Source organism: Pseudonaja textilis, unplaced genomic scaffold, assembly GCF_049901715.1.
Source record: "Pseudonaja textilis isolate UNSWEBS1 unplaced genomic scaffold, rPseTex1.2 PTEXCTG119, whole genome shotgun sequence".
NCBI classification, from domain to species: Eukaryota; Metazoa; Chordata; class Lepidosauria; order Squamata; family Elapidae; genus Pseudonaja; species Pseudonaja textilis.
This window is the reverse complement of record NW_028262452.1, coordinates 18,282-35,233: the sequence shown is the minus strand read 5'-3', so window position 1 is coordinate 35,233 and position 16,952 is coordinate 18,282. Positions and strand designations below refer to the sequence as shown.

At 45.5% G+C, this 16,952-nt stretch overlaps 1 protein-coding gene, 2 long non-coding RNA genes and 1 pseudogene across 8 annotated transcripts; 2 read left to right on the top strand and 2 right to left on the bottom strand.

The window, feature by feature from the left end:
* The first annotated feature begins 135 nt into the window (after positions 1-135).
* Positions 136-4,564, top strand: LOC148123873 (uncharacterized). Its single transcript, XR_015740487.1, has 3 exons — positions 136-164; positions 281-348; positions 2,451-4,564. It is a non-coding gene; the product is annotated as an uncharacterized LOC148123873 (long non-coding RNA).
* Positions 4,565-5,734: 1,170 nt separating this feature from the next.
* LOC148123872 (uncharacterized) lies at positions 5,735-6,605 on the bottom strand. The gene is made up of 3 exons (XR_015740488.1): positions 6,586-6,605; positions 6,339-6,449; positions 5,735-5,836 (listed from the first exon to the last, which is right to left on the bottom strand). It is a non-coding gene; the product is annotated as an uncharacterized LOC148123872 (long non-coding RNA).
* Positions 6,606-6,615: 10 nt separating this feature from the next.
* Positions 6,616-9,185, bottom strand: LOC148123871 (H-2 class II histocompatibility antigen, A beta chain-like; annotated as a pseudogene).
* Positions 9,186-10,093: 908 nt separating this feature from the next.
* LOC113450359 (uncharacterized) lies at positions 10,094-16,722 on the top strand. Of its 6 annotated transcripts, XM_087918593.1 has the most exons (7): positions 10,120-10,325; positions 10,923-11,035; positions 11,739-12,349; positions 12,601-12,715; positions 12,831-12,898; positions 13,807-13,936; positions 14,455-16,722. In XM_087918593.1, exons 3-7 carry the CDS (start codon positions 11,777-11,779, stop codon positions 15,999-16,001), a joined length of 2,433 nt encoding a protein of 810 aa, XP_087774719.1. In that variant the 5' UTR covers positions 10,120-10,325; positions 10,923-11,035; positions 11,739-11,776; the 3' UTR covers positions 16,002-16,722. The 6 variants fall into 6 exon arrangements, with proteins under 6 accessions (XP_087774718.1, XP_087774719.1, XP_087774720.1 ...); XM_087918592.1 differs by lacking the exon at positions 10,923-11,035 and having other exon boundaries at positions 10,094-10,325; XM_087918594.1 differs by lacking the exon at positions 10,120-10,325 and having other exon boundaries at positions 10,871-11,035.
* Positions 16,723-16,952: the final 230 nt, after the last annotated feature.

Below are 16,952 nucleotides of genomic sequence, written 5' to 3'. Positions count from 1 at the left end.
GTTGTGTGACATACATTAATTCTGCTTCTTCCTTCCTTCCTCCTACTTGAAGTACTGCACTGTGGAGATCATAGATCCTGAGGGAAAGAACCCATCAAATCCTCCTCAGAAGCTAGTTTTCAGGAGGATCCCTTGGGAAAATCCATGTCAAGACACTTCAGGAGGTAATGGAATATCCTCTAATACCCCATCTCTCTTATCTTCACTCTCCCTTTCCTTCTGTAGAATACTTCCTCCTATTTTGTTAATTATGCATTTGGAAATTATTTACTCCTTACAGAGAAACAAAGAATGAAGCTTTGTGATTTTTATGATGGAGATCAAACAGCGGTTGAACCTCCAAATCAAGTAAGAAAGGGAATGATATTAGATTTCTATTCTTCCTTCAGGAAGTGAAGCGGGTATGCAGAGGGCTCTCTCCTTCTATTCCCCTCCCACTTTGTTTGGCCTGTATTATTTTTGTGTTCTTCCACAACATGGAGACCAGAAAAGCAGGTTGAAGTTGCTGTCGGCCAGCATAGCTTCCTCTGGTTATTTTGTTCTGCTATGTTCTCCTTGGAGTTTACAAGAAGCAGTTTTTAAAAAGTCCTTCAAGAAATAGGAATAAATGTATCACAGTGTCGGGAACTTCTAGAGACCCAATTTTTTTTTGGTAATTCTTTGACTCCCAATTGTGCAAGGCTAATGAAAAATAAATAAATACATTGCCACATGACCATTTTTTAAAAAACCCTTAAAAACCGGGGTCTGCACGAAACCATTCGGGCCGCTGCATTTTGAAACTGGAGCCTCCAGATGCTCAAGGGCAGCCCCATGTAGTGTGCGTGGCAATAGTCAAGACAGGAAGTGACTAGGATATCAGTGACTGTGAGTAGGGACTGTTGGTCCAGAAAAGGGCGTAACTGGCGCACAACCTGAAGTTGCGCAAAGTTCCTCCTGGCCACGACTGCCACCTGCTCTTCAAATAGGAGTCGTGAATCTAGGAAATCCCCTAGATTACACACAGTGTCTGGGGTAGTGCCACCCCATCTAAGACTAAAGGTGACAATTCTACATGAGCCAATGAACCCCAAACCCAGAGCCACTCGGTCTTACAAGAGTTTAGTTTCAACCCGTTGCTCCCCATCCAGCCCCTAACAGCCTCCAGGCACCGCGAGAGGGAGGACACAGCAGATAATCAGGAAGGGAAGGGACCTTGTACGTCATCTAGTCCAACCCCCCACCCAAGCAGCAGACCCTACACCATTTCTGACAAACGGCAGTCCAATCTCTTCTTGAAAGTCTCAAGAAGAGATGGCTCTCCCACAACTTCCGAGGGCGACTTCTGTTCCATTGTTTGATTGTTCTTACTGTCAGAAAGTTTCTCCTAATTTCCAGGTTGAATCTCTCCTTGTTCAGTTTCCATCCATTATTCCTTGTCAGGCCTACAGTTGCTTTAGAAAGTAGCTTGACCCCATCCTCTATGTGGCCGTCCCTCGAATATTGGAAGACTGCTATCATGTCTCCCCTGGTCCTTCCCTTCCCTAGTCTAGCCAGGCCCAGTTCCTGTAACCATTCTTAGTCTCCAGTCCCCTAATCATCCTGGTTGCTCTTTGTACTTTTTCTAGAACCTCAACATATTTTTTATAATGTAGTGTCCAAAACTGGATGCAGTACTCTAGGTGTGGTCTTACTAAGGCTTTATAGAGTGGTATTAGTCCCCCCCTTGATCTTGATTGTATCCTTCTGTTAATACAATTTAGGATTGCATTAGCTTTTTGGGCAGCTGCTGCACACTGCTGGCTCATATTTAGCTGGTTGTCCACTAAGATTCCAAGATCCCTCTCACAGTTACTGCTATTTAGCCTGGTTTCACCCAGTCTATATGTGTATTTTTGGTTTTTCTTGCCTAAGTGTAAGACTTTACTATTCTCTATATTGAATTTCATTTTGTTAGATACGGCCCAGTGTTCTAGCCTGATAAACTCATCTTGTAAACTCATTAAGGAGAGAAGCAACTTAGAACCAAGGAGAAATTTCCTGACAGTTAGTACAATTAATCAGTGGAACAACTTGCCTCCAGAAGTTGTGGATGCTCCCACTGGAAATTTTTAAGAAGATGTTGGAGAACCATTTGTCTGAAGTGGTGTAAGGTTTCCTGTTTAAGCAGGGGGTTGGACTAGAAGACGTCCAAGGTCCCTTCTATTATTCTATTCTATTTCTTAACTGAAAACTGACTCTGAGTGAGATTTGCATATATAGAGATAATTGTAAAGAAAAAGATATTTTCTAGATATTTTCAAAGCTTTCTTGCCTCATGAATATAGAAATCATCATGTCTATATCACACTCCTGTAGACATGCAAACATACAACCTAGTGGAATTTCAGAGAAATTCAGAAGGAAATTCATGTTACTTTTTACAGTTTGATCTTTTTCTCTAACATTTTATTTTCCCTTTTGCTTTGAAGGTAATAATGGGAAGGAGAATCAAGAATGTAGTATGGAAGAAACTTTTCCTGTGCCCCATTTAGGCAGCACACCTGAACCCTGGTGAAATAATCAGACACTTGATAGCATGGCTAGGGCCACAGTCTGCCGAAATACCAAGAGCACTTTATGCATCCCACTTAGACGACCCAGCCGCTGCCCTACGGTTATCATGGAAAAGGCTTCACGAACTGTATGGCGCTTCCGAGGATGTTGAAGCAACACTCTTGGATAGCCTCAACAGTTTTCCTAAAATTCCTATCAACAAGCCTCGCCAAATCATAGACCTTGCTAGCATACTTGTCCAGCTGAGAACGGCACAACGGGATCCCAACTTACCAGGACTCGCCTGTCTCGATCACGTCAACATGCAGAACAAAATTGTTGGAAAACTTCTGCAGGTGCTAATTGAAAAGTGGCTCCAGTTGACTGACACCTTCATGGCCAAGGGTCGCCACCGCTTCATACCCTTCACACTTCTTGAAGAATTTGTATCCCACCAGGCAACAGTCTGCAACACACACCGGGCCCATGGACTCAGAGCTGTTAGTCCTCCTAATGAAAGAAGATACAACAGCAACCATATATCGCCCTCAGGCCCTATGCACACTACGAGGGAAAGACCCTTCATGGCTGTCCCTAAAACCGAGATCGACTCCTCATCCAAACACAGTTGGGGAGAGGATTCATCTGATACAACCCAATTTAGATCTCCGAACTCAGGGAGAATATAGTTTTGTCCTATGCACCACACTCGTCACTTGCTGAACAGCTGTACTGGGTCACTCACCCAACGGAAAGTTAGTAAGGGAGTACCAATACTGCTACAAGTGTTGCAAATCCAAACACCCATCCAAGTACTGCACAGCCAAGGTGCAATGCGATTTTTGCCATAGTGACCAACACCCGACCACGCTGCATCCAGACTCGGAGCCACCACTGCAGATATCTCGTAAACCTCCTTCGGACAAGAAGCCTCAACATAACACAGAAGCATGCAGGGCTTCTTGGCAGACTGACAAACTGCAACCAAAACCATGGATGAGTGTCAACTGCACAGCACTGTGCACCGATTCACCATGTTTTCGTTCGTGTCTTCCCATCTATTTAGCCAAAGTATACCATGAAGGACGCCCTGAAGATGCCACGAAAATGTACGTGCGGATAGACACTCAAAGCACCAGCACCCTGGTCAAATTCACATTCTTCAACCTCTTTGAGGTGCAACAGAACAAACTTCACTTCTCTGTATTAACGTGCCATGGACCAAGAAGCACGGTGGGTTGGAGAGTGACTGGACTCTGCATAGAGTCATTAGATGGAAGTTCCTGTTTCCCACTACCACCCGTATTTGAATGCAATGGGATACCAAATGACCAAAGTCAGATCGCAACACCTGAGGTCATAAGTAGCATGCCTCACCTACAGTACCTGACTCATCACTTTCCCACTCTAGATCCAGAGGCTGAGATCCTACTCTTGCTGGAAAATAATGCCCCACACGCTTTTCTCTTCTCTGAGCCAGTCGGTGGCCCTGTAGACGGCCCAGTGGCCATCAAATCTCCACTAGGATGGGGGATGGTAGGAATTGTTTGTGACAATCGGATGCAGGCCCCAACCCAGGCAAGTGCCTTAGCACCATCCATTCCAAATGCCTTCCGACACCCTTTAGCACCATCGAAAACAAGAGTGACATTCCAGCCTAAAAGGACGCTGGCAATCAGTACACTTTCGGTAGACACCCTTGACGGCCACCAACAAGCACCAGACATCCACTAAGACACTCTACACGGGCATATGCTTACGCAACACCCTTTCCAACAGCTTCCCGACCCCCTTTGACACCGTGGAAGCAAGAGTATCATTACAACCCTAAAAGACCACCAGAAGCGACCAGCAGACTTTTACCTTTGCCTCCAAGAGTACCTGTATACCCTAAAAGGCCACCAGAGGTGACCAGCAGATTTTCACTTTTGCCACCAAGAGTACCTGTACACTCTAAAAGGCCGCCAGAGGTGACCAGCAGACTTGCACCAAGAGGCCGAATTTGAAGATTGAATCTCAAGCTTTGCATGCTTTGCTTTGTTTGATGCTTTATTAATGTTTACTGTTTTTCTTAGTTACATAGCTAACTATTTTTCTTAGTTATATAGTTATCTGCTATTCATAGTATTACTGTTTACTGATTATCTTAGTTTACAGTTAATTTTTTTTTCTTCTTTTAATAGTGGAATTTACAATTCCAGGTGGGGTGTGTACTGTCCCAGCCAGTCTATGGGAATTGGATAGTTACTTAGGAATTATGAGCTGTCCCCTTAAGGGAAGGCATCATGGTAAATGTAGTTAAAGGTATCATGGGAAATGTAGTCCATATCTTGTGACCACATCTATAATCCTGATTGGTCACTAAATTGACCCTTGAAGGGTTGGGGGAGTTTCCCTCACTTTTGCCTGAACTCTCTAACTCATGGCAGCTTATTTCTATCACTACGAGATGGGTTAGGAGATAACCATCTTTTACTGCAAGGCAGACATACAAAGGATTGGTCATTAAAGAAGAACTTCATCACAAATGTGACTTATGAGGATACCTGATGAACCAATAAGTGTTCTTTGTTATGGATGTCTTGTTATCTATCTGCATCTGTACAGTTTATAAATCCGCCTCTGTGCAGAGGGCAGAAAAGTTCCCCTTCTTTTTGGATTCGAGTACAGAAGTCATTTCAGTTTGCCATGTACGATGGGGTAGGATCAAAATGCCCCTTCAATGCCTGTTGCAGTTCATTCCAGGAGACCTTTTCCAAATCTTCTGCAATGAGGGCTTCTGCTAGTTCATAGAGTTCTGAATCACAATAGGTAAAGAAGTATGCCTTCTTCCTTTTATCAGATTCTGTTTTCATCCCATTCATGACCAAATTCTGGTTGAATCTTCCCACATACGAAGACCACTTCTCTTTGTCTGGGTTGAATGTAATGGATAGGGGTCGATGGGCCATGTTGGTTCGCTGTCGGTCTGAACGGTCAGCTGGAAAATGGCCGTGGTGCTCCATGAGGTCCTTTGTCTTCCTTAGTATCCCACCTTCATCGCCAGTGTTAAGATACGCAAGGAAGGAATGGACCCAGCAGTGTAGAGAACTCTTTATTTACAAATGGGTTCAAAAAGCAACAATTGTGGCCAGCGCTGGCTTTTTATAGTCGGCGCTGTCCAATACTTCAGCCACTGAGGGATCTCCGATATTCCCGATTTTCCGATATCATCATTACACACTCTTATATTTTATAATCGTTGAAGTCCACAAAAAACACTTTTACTTTCCTTCTTTCTTCTTCCAGTTTTCTAGAGTTCTCAATTGTTCCAGCCCAGGGTCTATACCAAAAACATCAATCAAACTCACAATCAGTCTTTCCTTGCTTCTTTCTTTATTCTGGTTCAGCTTTCACTTTCTAAGATTCTTACTTTGTTTCAATATTTCTTTAACATTATATCAACACAAGTTCATACAGAAACATGATGCTTTCCCTTTTGTTTGAGTTCGAATTTTTGTCAGGAGGTGGCTCTCTCTGTTATACAAAGTCTTCACCCTTTCCCCCTATTTTTTAATTTAGGGTTTTTTGAACCTCAATGTTCCAGCACAATCCAGCCTCCAATTTGTAAGTTTTATTATTATTTTTGACAATCTTAAGTCCAGTTTTATTTTATGTCTGTTTATTGCCAAAGTATTTTAGTCCAATTTAATTAAGTCTTTCGTTCTGGCTTCTTCCTTTCCCAGTTCGAAGCCCCGCTTAGCTGTCAAAATTATTTTCTTATTTTTTTTCTGTCTTTTGTATTTTCACCGCTCACTTTTCTTTTCTTAAAAGTTCAATATTACCTTAATCCTGGGGTACTGGATATCCTGTGGGGGGGTGGGTGTCAAAGGGATCCCAGATTCCAGGCAGGAAGAGAGTTTGGATCTTGGGGAGAAGAGGGAGATTTCGTACCTCTGAGAAAGCAGAACGAAGAAGGAAGTTGAACCTTCACCTGGGAGAATCCCCAGGAAGGGAAGGGAAGGGAAGGAAAGGGAAGCGAGGTCCTGGTCTCCCACTCTCAGGGAAGAAGAGCCCCCCCCCCGGACTTACCTCTCCAGTCAACCATGCGCTCCTCCCTTTTGGCACCTCATAGGCCTTTCAGCAGAAATAATCCACAGCGGCTTTCTGGTACTGCAGGAACAGCTCATTTCTGTTACAATAGTCTGCATCTGCTTCCCCCAACACAGTGACGGCCATGTGCTTCCCGAGGTTGCTGTTGAAGCAGACGTATTCCTGCCGGTTGTAGAAGTAGCGGTGCAGGAACTGCACCTGCTGCATCCCATTGAGGAAGCAGCACTCATCCTTCTGCTGGAGCAGAAAACAGGCTGTGAGGGGAAGGAGGGCTGTCAGTTTGGAATCCAAAGCCCATAGTTCCCAGCCAGTAGGAAAAGGACCTGTTGAAAGGTGTCAAAATGCCTTTCTTTCAAGGATTTGGTTTTCCCGCTGGGAGAGCTCCGGCGCAAGGATACGGACAACTGCTTGAAAACTGGATCTTTTTATTTTTCAGGAAGGCAGAGAACAGCGAGAAGTCTGCATTCCTGGGCTAGCTAGCTTCTTATGGTAAGTCCCTGTTTTTTTATACTCTTCTCCCTTTGTAAGTTGATTTTGTGTGAGTATATTTAGGCCTAATGTTTCAAACCCTGTTTGAGTTTGTCTTTTATTTCTGCCGAAGGGCAAACTCCACGGGGTGGCCAGATTGTATTATTGGTTTTCTGTAATCTCTTTTAGCTTTAAGATAGTTTTTCATATTTGTTCTGTGGCAATCTCCTGTCTGTCCCTTTTGTAATTTATATTTTGTGTCTTTTGTTTTGCTTATTTGGTATGTCCTGTGTTTGTAAGGGTTTTCTAAATTATCTTTTGTTTCCTTTTCCTATTTGTCTAGTTTTCTTAATTACTTAGGCTTTTGTCTATAGGGATTCTTTAATACTTTTTATTTGATTCCTTTTCCTATGTACGTTTGTTTTCTGGCTGACCTGATGTTCCCCTTGGGCTTTTCCTGTTTTTTTGTGTGACACTACTGCCTTCGTGAAATTCCCTTTCCACAGACCCAAAAACTTTAACCTGAGACTGTCTACTATTGACCTCACCCCTTTCCTGAGAGGTCTGTAGAGGGTGTGCATAAGCACACCAAAGTGCCTACCGTCCCTGTCCTACTGTTTTTTTCTTATATGTATCCATTTCATGTATTCATGTATGTTTATACTTATACTTGTTATCTTATAATTGCCTGACAAATAATAAATAAATAAAGGGAGGGAGGGTGATGTGGGATCCTCCTTTGAGATAGCAGTGGGAGACGCCCCCTGGAGGAGGGAAGAGGAACTCTGTTGGCCTGAGAGAGGAGGGCAGATGTGCTGCAGGGGAGGGGATGTCTGGAAGGGGAGGGAAGAAAGGAGAGGGAGGGAAGAAAGGAGGGGAGGGAGGAGCCCCCTCCATCCTCCCCAGTGGAAAAAGTCCTGCAGGAGCTCACCTGGTGCAGGAATCCCATGAAGTCTCTGCAGTGAACACATTGGATCTCAAGGGGGAGGAATGGTGGGGGAAGGGCTGGAGGGAAAGTAATATCCATATCCCTCCACTCTCTCTTTCTTTGGAGAGTGGGAAATATGGGGAGGGGACACAAGGAGGACATCTAGACCGACTATCCTGGGGTCTCACACCCTTCACTATTCATCTTCACTGAGTCCCCCCCCAACTTTTCTTCCCCAACTCTTCAGTCCAACTCCCGGCCTTTGGAGGATTCCCGGGGATCACCCGTTTCCTATCCCGCTCCCTGAAAAGACCCCCTGAACCCTCCAAGAGCCTCTCAAAGGGACAGTCTCCAGCTCCGCTCACAGAGGAGAGCCAGTTCCGGAGGAGCCACTCGGAGCCCCCCAAATCCTTCTACCTCCGTTCCCCCCTCCCACTCTAGGTCCTGATAGAGCAATGGGGGATTATGGAGGGTGGGGGATTCCTGATCTCTGGCCGAAATTCCTCCAGAAGCTCCCCTCTTGCCCGACCTTCAAAGCCTCAAATGTGAGATTCAGAAGAAAAAGTGAATACTTTGGCTTCACTGCCTCTTTTTCCTTCTGTGGCTTCAGGACTGAAAATGCCTCAGTTTCCCTCTTTCGCTTTTTCTTCCCTTCCTCTTTCGAGGCAGCTGACTCCAACCCAGACAAAGGGGGGGGGGACGAAAGAGGGGCCTGGCCGAGTCTCCCCACCTCAGTTACAATTGGGGAGTGGGGGGAGGGGTCCCTCTCCATCCTTGTGAGGGGCAATATGGGCAGGAGGGGGGAGACCACGCAGAGGCCGTTGGAGGCCTGGAAACCCATCAGTTTTCTTCCCCCCTCTGGGGGTCATTCCCAGCCCACTCCTTCTCCCAGCCACTTCCTCCCGCACCGAGTCCCCTCCTTACCGGAGGTCTCCTTCCCCCCTTCGCTCCCAGGGATCCGGGCCACCGCCCCCACCAGCAGCATCAGGGAGAGCCCAGCAAGCCCAAGGATGCTGCACCACAAGCACCCCCAAAACAGAGGGAAGACGCAGAGGCTCCCAGCCCCAGAGGAGGAATCTGTGAGTCTGGATTGGGCGGGGGGAGCTTTTTTTATCTCAATATGAGTCTTGGGAATGCCCAGAAACAGGAGGACCAACGAGAATCCTGCCTTCTTTAGCGTCATCTGTCTCCCTTGACTTCACCCGCAAGAGAAAATAGTTTAGCGCAGAGAGAAGCTGAGAAAGTTGGAGAGAGAACCTTTTCAGTCTTGGGGGGGGCTGCGGCTCAAGGGGGGGTTCATGCCATCCCTGGAGGGGAGTGTGGGATTCCTTTTGCCCTCCCCCCCTTCAATACAGTGTGGAGTGAGGCTGCGGTGGATGAGAGAAGGGGAGGCGCAACCCCACAGCCAGCGAGGACTTGGGGGTTGATTGGGGAACTCTTGGGCACCTTCACACACACTCACACACACAAATGGTGGGAGCGCCCCTCCTTTCATCAAATAGGGTCACTGCCCGCCCCGCCCTTCTAAAGCTTCTGCCTTTGGCTCACTTCCTGGCCAAGAAGCTGCCGGAGGGCCGGTTTCACACCAGCACTGAGGGGTTTTCTGACTCACCGCAAATGGAAGGTCAATTCTGGTTCAAGAAAGGTGATTGTTGATCTGAATGGGGGAGGGGGTAAGAGGAGGAGGGACCCTTCCTGTCAACCTATTCTCTCAAAGCTCCAGAAGGCAGGAAGAGAAAGCAAGCAAGGCAACTGACCAAGGAGATTCCCTTTCTGAACGGGAGAGTTTGGGTACCTGAACGGACATCAAGTCCACCCCTCCATGCGAAGAAGAAAATCCAGATGAGATTCGGAAAAAGAGCAGAGAAAGTGGAGGATCCCTTCTGGGGCTGCCATGAACCCCTTCGAGCAGCAGACCGCCAAAACTGAAGGGATCCTCCCTCCCACTTTCTCCGCTTGTTTCTCTGCACGGAACTCTCCCTCCTCCTTCAGGTGAAGTCACAAAGGAATCTGCACGGAGACCGATGATGCCCAAGCAGGGAGAATTCCCATTGCTGCTTCAGCTCGTTCTGGCTCCTCCAAGCACAAACGTCTTCATTACATTTAAAGATTGTGCCGTGGGAACAGCTGCCTCACTGGATGATAAGGGGAAGACGCAGCCCCGCAGCGAGTGAGGAGAAGTTGGGGGTCACCCAAAGACACCCCCTCAATACGAACAGAAGCCCCGAAAAACCCTTCGCTAAACCAGGGAGAGGCGCAGTTTGGCTTCAGGGGAGAAAAAGGCGATTCGCTTCCTCGAAAGACGCGTCAGAAACATCCTGAGGTAAATCTCAAACAACCAGGAGAAGAAAAAGGCGGGGAAAAAGGGAAACGCCCCCTTTCCACCCGCAGCAACCAATCAGAGTGCAGATCCCCTCAGACGGGAGCCCGCCCTCCCTCAACCACAACGGGGAGTTTGGGGCTTTTGTGCGCTTTCATTCTCCAGCCATTAAATGGGATATTTTCACATTTAAAGGGTTCAAAAGAAAAAGCCCCTAAGTGACTGCTTTTGTCCATGAGATTGAATTGTCAGGCTGGGTGTTTTTTTTTTTAAATCTTGCACTGTACTAAAAAGAAGTCAGCATCTTTTCCCTCCTTTTTTCTCTTGTACCTCAGACTTTCTTTTCCCCTTTCCCCTTCCCTTAATTTCCTATTTCTATTTTTCTTTCTGTTTTCTATAATAAATAAGATCTTGAGACTCTAGAATGACTGCAGAGAAGAGCAAGAAAGATGAAGGCTAAAAGAAATAAAAGCGGTTGGTGGAACTGGGTCTGTCTGGTCTGAGGAAAAGAAGGACGAGGGGAGACATGGTAGCATCTTCCAATATCTCAGGGACTTCCACAAAGAAGATTTCTCTCTCCTCTCCTATAAATAAATATAGAAGCGGACCTAATGAAAGAGGTGGAGGTGGAGTTGCAAGAAATAACCAAATCACTCTAGAAACGCGACAGAAGAAAGAGGAAAACCTTCAAGGCATTTGAGTTCCTATAAAAGGTGGGAAAGAAGCACAGTCGAAGCCTTTGTCTGACAGAGAGCAATGGAGAGGACCTTTCTCCCTACTCCCAAACCCATCATCCCCGCCCTCTCCCTTCCCACTCCCGTGGGCTCCTCTTTCCTGCCCTTTCTACCATCCTGGCGCTTTGCCCCAGAGCCACCAAGTGGCGCACTCCGCCATGGCAAGGGAACTCCAGGCGCTCCCCCAGCGAAGGAAGTGACATCACTGAGCCTTGCCTCTCTAGGAGGCCACACTCGCTCTCCTTAACTCTTGAGGCGCCGAAGAAGCAGGAGAGGCTGTGCGAGAGTCTGGTGGGGGAACATTCAGACGTGTCCCGGGGTAGGTGTGTGTGGGGGGCTCTTCCCGGGTCCCATGCTCCGCAGCCGCCCTCTCCATGCCAAGTGGGGGGAGGGGAGGGCGAAGCTGATAGAGGCGCAGCAGGAGAGGAGAGAAGCCGAGCGAAGAGGAGAAGGAGGAGGAGGCAGGATTCGCATTGGGCTCCCTGAGGGCCCGATCCTGTCTCCGGAGGTGGGGAAAAGTGTGTGGGGTGGCCTCTCCAGCAACCTCCTTCCCGGCCCTGCACAAGGGGGGGTCCTGGGCCCTGCTCTGGGAGGAGCTGCTTGGGGCTGCGGGCAGGTTGGAGGAAGGGGGTCCAGGGGCTGAATCCCCATTTCTGATCCTGGGTTTTTCTCTCCCTCTCAGATCCGGAACCTTGGAGCTCTCGACAGCCTTTGCAAGCCATGATTTCCTCTGTGGGAGAAGGAAGGAAGAAAGAGAATGGAAGAACCAGCAGGGATCTGTCCTGCGGCCCCAGAAATGGTCCCGTGAAGGAAGAGGCCCCTGGAGACCCCCCAGAGTCCCTGGAGCCCTCTGAAGAGGCTCTGCCGGAGATAGGAAGGATGGAGACACTCCCTTTGTCCAAGGAGGGGAGTGGAAAAGGCCCCGCAGCTCTTCAGCCTGGGAGCTGTTGGGAGAGCTGGACCAGGACCGGGCAGAAAGTCCTGCAGGAGGGAACCATCCTCCCTTCAGAAAGTCCGCCCTGGAGCTCCATCCAATGCTGGGAGGCTGAAGGTCCCCGAGGACTTTGCAGCCGACTCCATGACTTGTGCAGGCAATGGCTGAGCCCAGAAAAGCATAGCAAAGCCCAGATGCTGGACCTGGTGGTTCTGGAGCGGCTCCTGGCTCTCCTGCCTCCAGAGATGGAGGGCTGGGTGCGGGAGTGTGGAGCAGAGAGCAGTTCCCAGGCGGTGGCCCTGGCGGAAGGCTTCCTCCTGAGCCAGGCGGAGGAGCAGAAGGAGCAACTCCAGCTTCAGGTGGAAGACTTTAGGGAGCTTGGAAGGGAATAAATACAGTGTTTGAATGCTTCACCCCTCCTTCACAAACTTCTCCCACGTTGATAATATGTGGCAATTCTCAAGTTCTTGTAGGACATTGTTCCATTGTTTTCTCACTCAGCCACCCGGATGGATATTGGGGGCTTTCAGGTTGTGTTCAGAATATAAGAATCCACTTTATGTTGTGTGATGTACATTAAATCCGCTTCTTCCTTCCTTCCTCTTTGAAGTGCTGCACTGTGGAGATCAGAGATCCTGAGGGAAAGAAGAACCCATCAAATCCCCGTCAGGAGCTATTTTTCAGGAGGATCCCTTGGGAAGACAAAAGTCAGGACACCTCAGGAGGTAATGGAAGATCCTCTGATTACGCTTCTGTCTTATCTTTGCTTCCCTTCTCTTCTATAGAATACCTCCTTCTATTTTGTTAATTATGCATTTGGGAATTATTTATTCCTTACAGAGAAACAAAGAATGAAGTTTTCTGATTTTTATGATGGAGACCAAACAACGTTTGAACCTCCAAATCAAGTAAGAAAGAGAAAAGACATTAAATTTCTATTCTCCCTTCAGGAAGTGAAGCGGGTTTGAGATCTTCTAGTCCAACCCCTTGCTCAGCCAGGAAGCCCTTTAACGTTTCAGATAAATCACTGTCCAATTTCTAAATAAACACCTCCAGTGTTGGAGCACCCACAATTCCTGGAGGGAAGTCATTCCACTGATTAATTGTTCTCACTGTCAGGAAATTTCTCTTGACTTGTAGGTTGGTTCTCTCGAACAGTTTCCATCCATTGCTTCTTGGAACACTGCTATCATGTCACCCCTAGTCCTTTTCATGAAATTAGACATCCCCAATTCCAGCAACCGTTCTTTATGTGTTTCAACCTCGAGTCCGCTCATTATTTTTGTTGCTCTCATCTGCACTCTTTCTAGAGTCTCAAGATCTTTTTTACATCTGGCAACCAAAACTAGATGCAATTTTCCAAGTGTGGACTTACCCCTATAAAGTGATACTAACACTTCATGTCATATTAATTCTATCCCTCTTAATGCAGCCGATGATTCTGTTGGCGTTTTTGGGAGACAACTGTAGCATAGTACTGACTCAAGTTAAAGTGGTTGTCCATGAGGACTCCAAGATCCCTGTTGCACTTACTACTGTTGAGCCAGGTGTCACCTATTCGATGCCTGTGCATTTCGTTTTTCTTTCCTAAATGTAGAACCTTACATTTCTCACTGTTGATTTCGTTTTGTTAGATGGGGCCCAATCTGTTGATCCTTCTATATCTCAAGCTTATCTTCTGGAGTGTTGGTATTCCTGTCAATTTGGTCTTGTCTGCAAATTTGATGAGTTCCCTTTCTGTCCTCTTGTCTAAATCAATGATGAAGATGAACAGATCTTGCGAATCCTCCTCTTGTGTTCTTTTTTCCATGTTCAGGAGAGTCTTGTGTCCTTCGAAGAGGTGGCTGTGTATTTCTCTGAGGAGGAATGGTCTCGGCTGGATCCTGACCAGAAAGCGCTGCATTTGGAAGTCATGCTTGAAAACCATAGGAATGTGGTCTCTCTGGGTAAGAGTTTCTTAGTCTCCAATCAAGAAGTAATTTTGCAAACTCATCAAGGAGAGAAGCAACTTAGAAGTAAGGAGAAATTTCCTGGCAGTACAATTAATCAGTAGAATAACTTGACTCCAGAAGTTGTGAATGCTCCCACTGGAAATTCTTAAGAAGATGTTGGATAACCATTTGTCTGAAGTGGTGTAGGGTTTCCTGCCTAAGGAGGGGGTTGGACTAGAAGACCTCCAAGGTCCCTTCTGTTATTCTACTCTATTTCTTAACTGAAAACTGACTGAGTGAGGTTTGCATATATAGAGACAATGTAAAGAAAGAGATGTTTTCTAGATATTTTGAAAGTTTTCATGACTCATGAATATAGAAATCATCATGTCTATATCACACCCCTGTAGGCATGGAAACATACAACCTAATGGAATTTCGGAGAAATTTCAGAAGGAATTTCACTTGACTTTCTACACTTTGATCTTTTTCTCTAACCTTGTTGTCATTTTCATTTCCCTTTTGCTTTGAAGGTTATAATGAGCAGGAGAATCAAGATTCCTGTGAACTGTTCCAAATGATCAGTGCTAAAGATGGAATGGAGAAGTTTGGAATTCAAATGGAATTAAAAAGCAACGAGAAAAACCAGTCAAAGAATTGGAATCAGGAAAGCTCATCTTCCACTGATGCTCCGATGCAAGACTTTCTTGCCCAACAAGAGAAAATAAGGAAAAAACAAAATGGGAATAGTGTGAAGGTAATCAAAGCGAAAGTACAAGTAAATGAACCCTATTTAATCCAAAACAAAGGAGAAGATGCTATAAGAAGACACAATGGAGGAAATTACAATGGAACATTAATTCTTTCTCTTGGGAATAACTTCCTTACATCTGAAAAGGTGATTGGTACAAAAGACAAACATTATAAATGTTTGGAATGTGGAAAATGTTTTAGAACAAGCAGGCACCTTACTATCCATAAAAGGACCCACACAGGGGAGAAACCCTATAAATGCATGGAGTGTGGAAGGACCTTTGCTCATAGCAGTACACTTACTTCCCATGAAAGGATCCACACAGGGGAGAAACCATATAAATGCATGGAGTGTGGAAAAACATTTGCTCAAAGAAGTAATCTTATTTCCCATAACATGATCCACACAGGGGAGAAACCATATAAATGCATGGAGTGTGGAAAGACCTTTGGTCATAGCAATACACTTACTTCCCATAACATGATCCACTCTGGAGAGAAACCATTTAAATGCATAGAGTGTGGAAAGACCTTTGCTCAAAGAGCTCATCTTATTTCCCATAAGATGATCCACACAGGAGAGAAGCCGTATAAATGCATGGAGTGTGGAAGGTCATTTACTGATGGCAGTGGCCTTAGAAATCACAAAAAGATCCACTCAGGAGAGAAACCATATAAATGCATGCAGTGTGGAAAGAGCTTTGCTCAAAGTGGTCATCTTATTTCCCATAAGGTGATCCACACAGGGGAGAAACGGTTTAAATGCACGGAGTGTGGAAAGGCCTTTGCTCAAAGTCGTTATCTTATTTCCCATAAGATGATCCACACAGGGGAGAAATGGTTTAAATGCATGGAGTGTGGAAAGACGTTTAATCGTCGCAGTGATCTTAAAAGGCACAAAAAGATCCACTCCAGAGAGAAACCATTTAAATGCATGGAGTGTGGAAAGACCTTTGCTGAAAGAAGTAATCTTATTTGCCATAAGATGATCCACACAGGGGAGAAGCCCTTTAAATGCATGGAGTGTGGAAAGACATTTACTTGTGGCAGTGGCCTTAGAAGCCGCAAAAAGATCCATTCAGGAGAGAAACCATTTAAATGCATGGAATGTGGAATGGGTTTTGCTCAGAATGGTCATCTTACTTCTCATAAAAGAATCCATACTCGGGAGAAACTATATAGCAATAGCAATTCTACTTTATACTTATATACCACTCCACAATGCTTTACCACACTCTCTGAGCAGTTTACATCAGCATATCATTCCCAGCAATCTGGGTCCTCATTTTATCGAACTCAGAAAGACAAAAGAATGAATCAATCATGAACTGGTCAGGATTGAACTCCTGGCTGTGGACAATTACCCTGTAATACTACATTCTAACCACTGACCCCTATAGGCTCTATAGATTTGTATGTGTGTGCATATTGTGCCTTTCTGATCCCAATGAGACAAGGTTGAATCCAACAAAATGAAAAAACAAACAAAGATGTTGAGACTTTGGAGAAAGTGCAAAGAAGAGCAACTGAGATGATTAAAGGCCTGAAGACATATGAAGAACGGTTGCAGGATTTGTGGGGTGGTTGGTATAGAGAAAAAGATTAAGAGTGACCTAATAGCAATATTCCAGTACTTGAGAGGCTGCTGCAAATGGGAGGGGGGCAATTTATTTTCCAAAGCACCAGAGGGCAGAAGAAGACACAATGCGTGTAAAATAATCAAGGAGAGAAGCAATCTCGAATTAATGAGAATCCTCCTTTACAGTAAAGACATTTAACCAGTGGAACAGCTTTCCTTCAGACATTGCGCTTGCTTCATCACTGGACATTTTAAAGAAGAGACTGGATAGAATAGAATAGAAATAAAAATAGAATAGAAATAGAATAGAATAGAATTCTTTATTGGCCAAATGTGATTGGACTTTTTGCTCAAGGCAGAAAAAATGAAATGTGAAGTGGGATTTGCTGATTAAGTTAGGTTTCTCCTATAAAAATGTACTGGATTTATTAAGAATGTAACGGAAATAAAATTTGAAGCTGTAATTTCACTTCGTATTTTATTGTCTGAAAATGGCTTTTATTTCCCTTTCCACCTCATCCTTTATCCCATAGTTCCTCTTCCTTTTTTTTCTCCTTTCCCATTTCCATACTATAATTTTCTATTTTTATATCATGATTGTTAGATACGTGTAGCAAGGAAGGAACGGATCCAGCAGTGTAGAGAACTCTTTATTTACAAACGGGTTCAAAAACCAACAATTGTGGCGAGTGCCGGCTT

Excerpts from the sequence above, each read along its gene's own strand:
- LOC113450359 (XM_087918592.1), top strand. The coding sequence starts at position 11,777 with ATGATTTCCTCTGTGGGAGAAGGAAGGAAGAAAGAGAATGGAAGAACC. Across the intron at positions 12,350-12,600 it reads AGGAGCAACTCCAGCTTCAG|TGCTGCACTGTGGAGATCAG; the intron begins GTGGAAGACTTT and ends TCCTCTTTGAAG. Across the intron at positions 13,937-14,454 it reads TAGGAATGTGGTCTCTCTGG|GTTATAATGAGCAGGAGAAT; the intron begins GTAAGAGTTTCT and ends TTTGCTTTGAAG.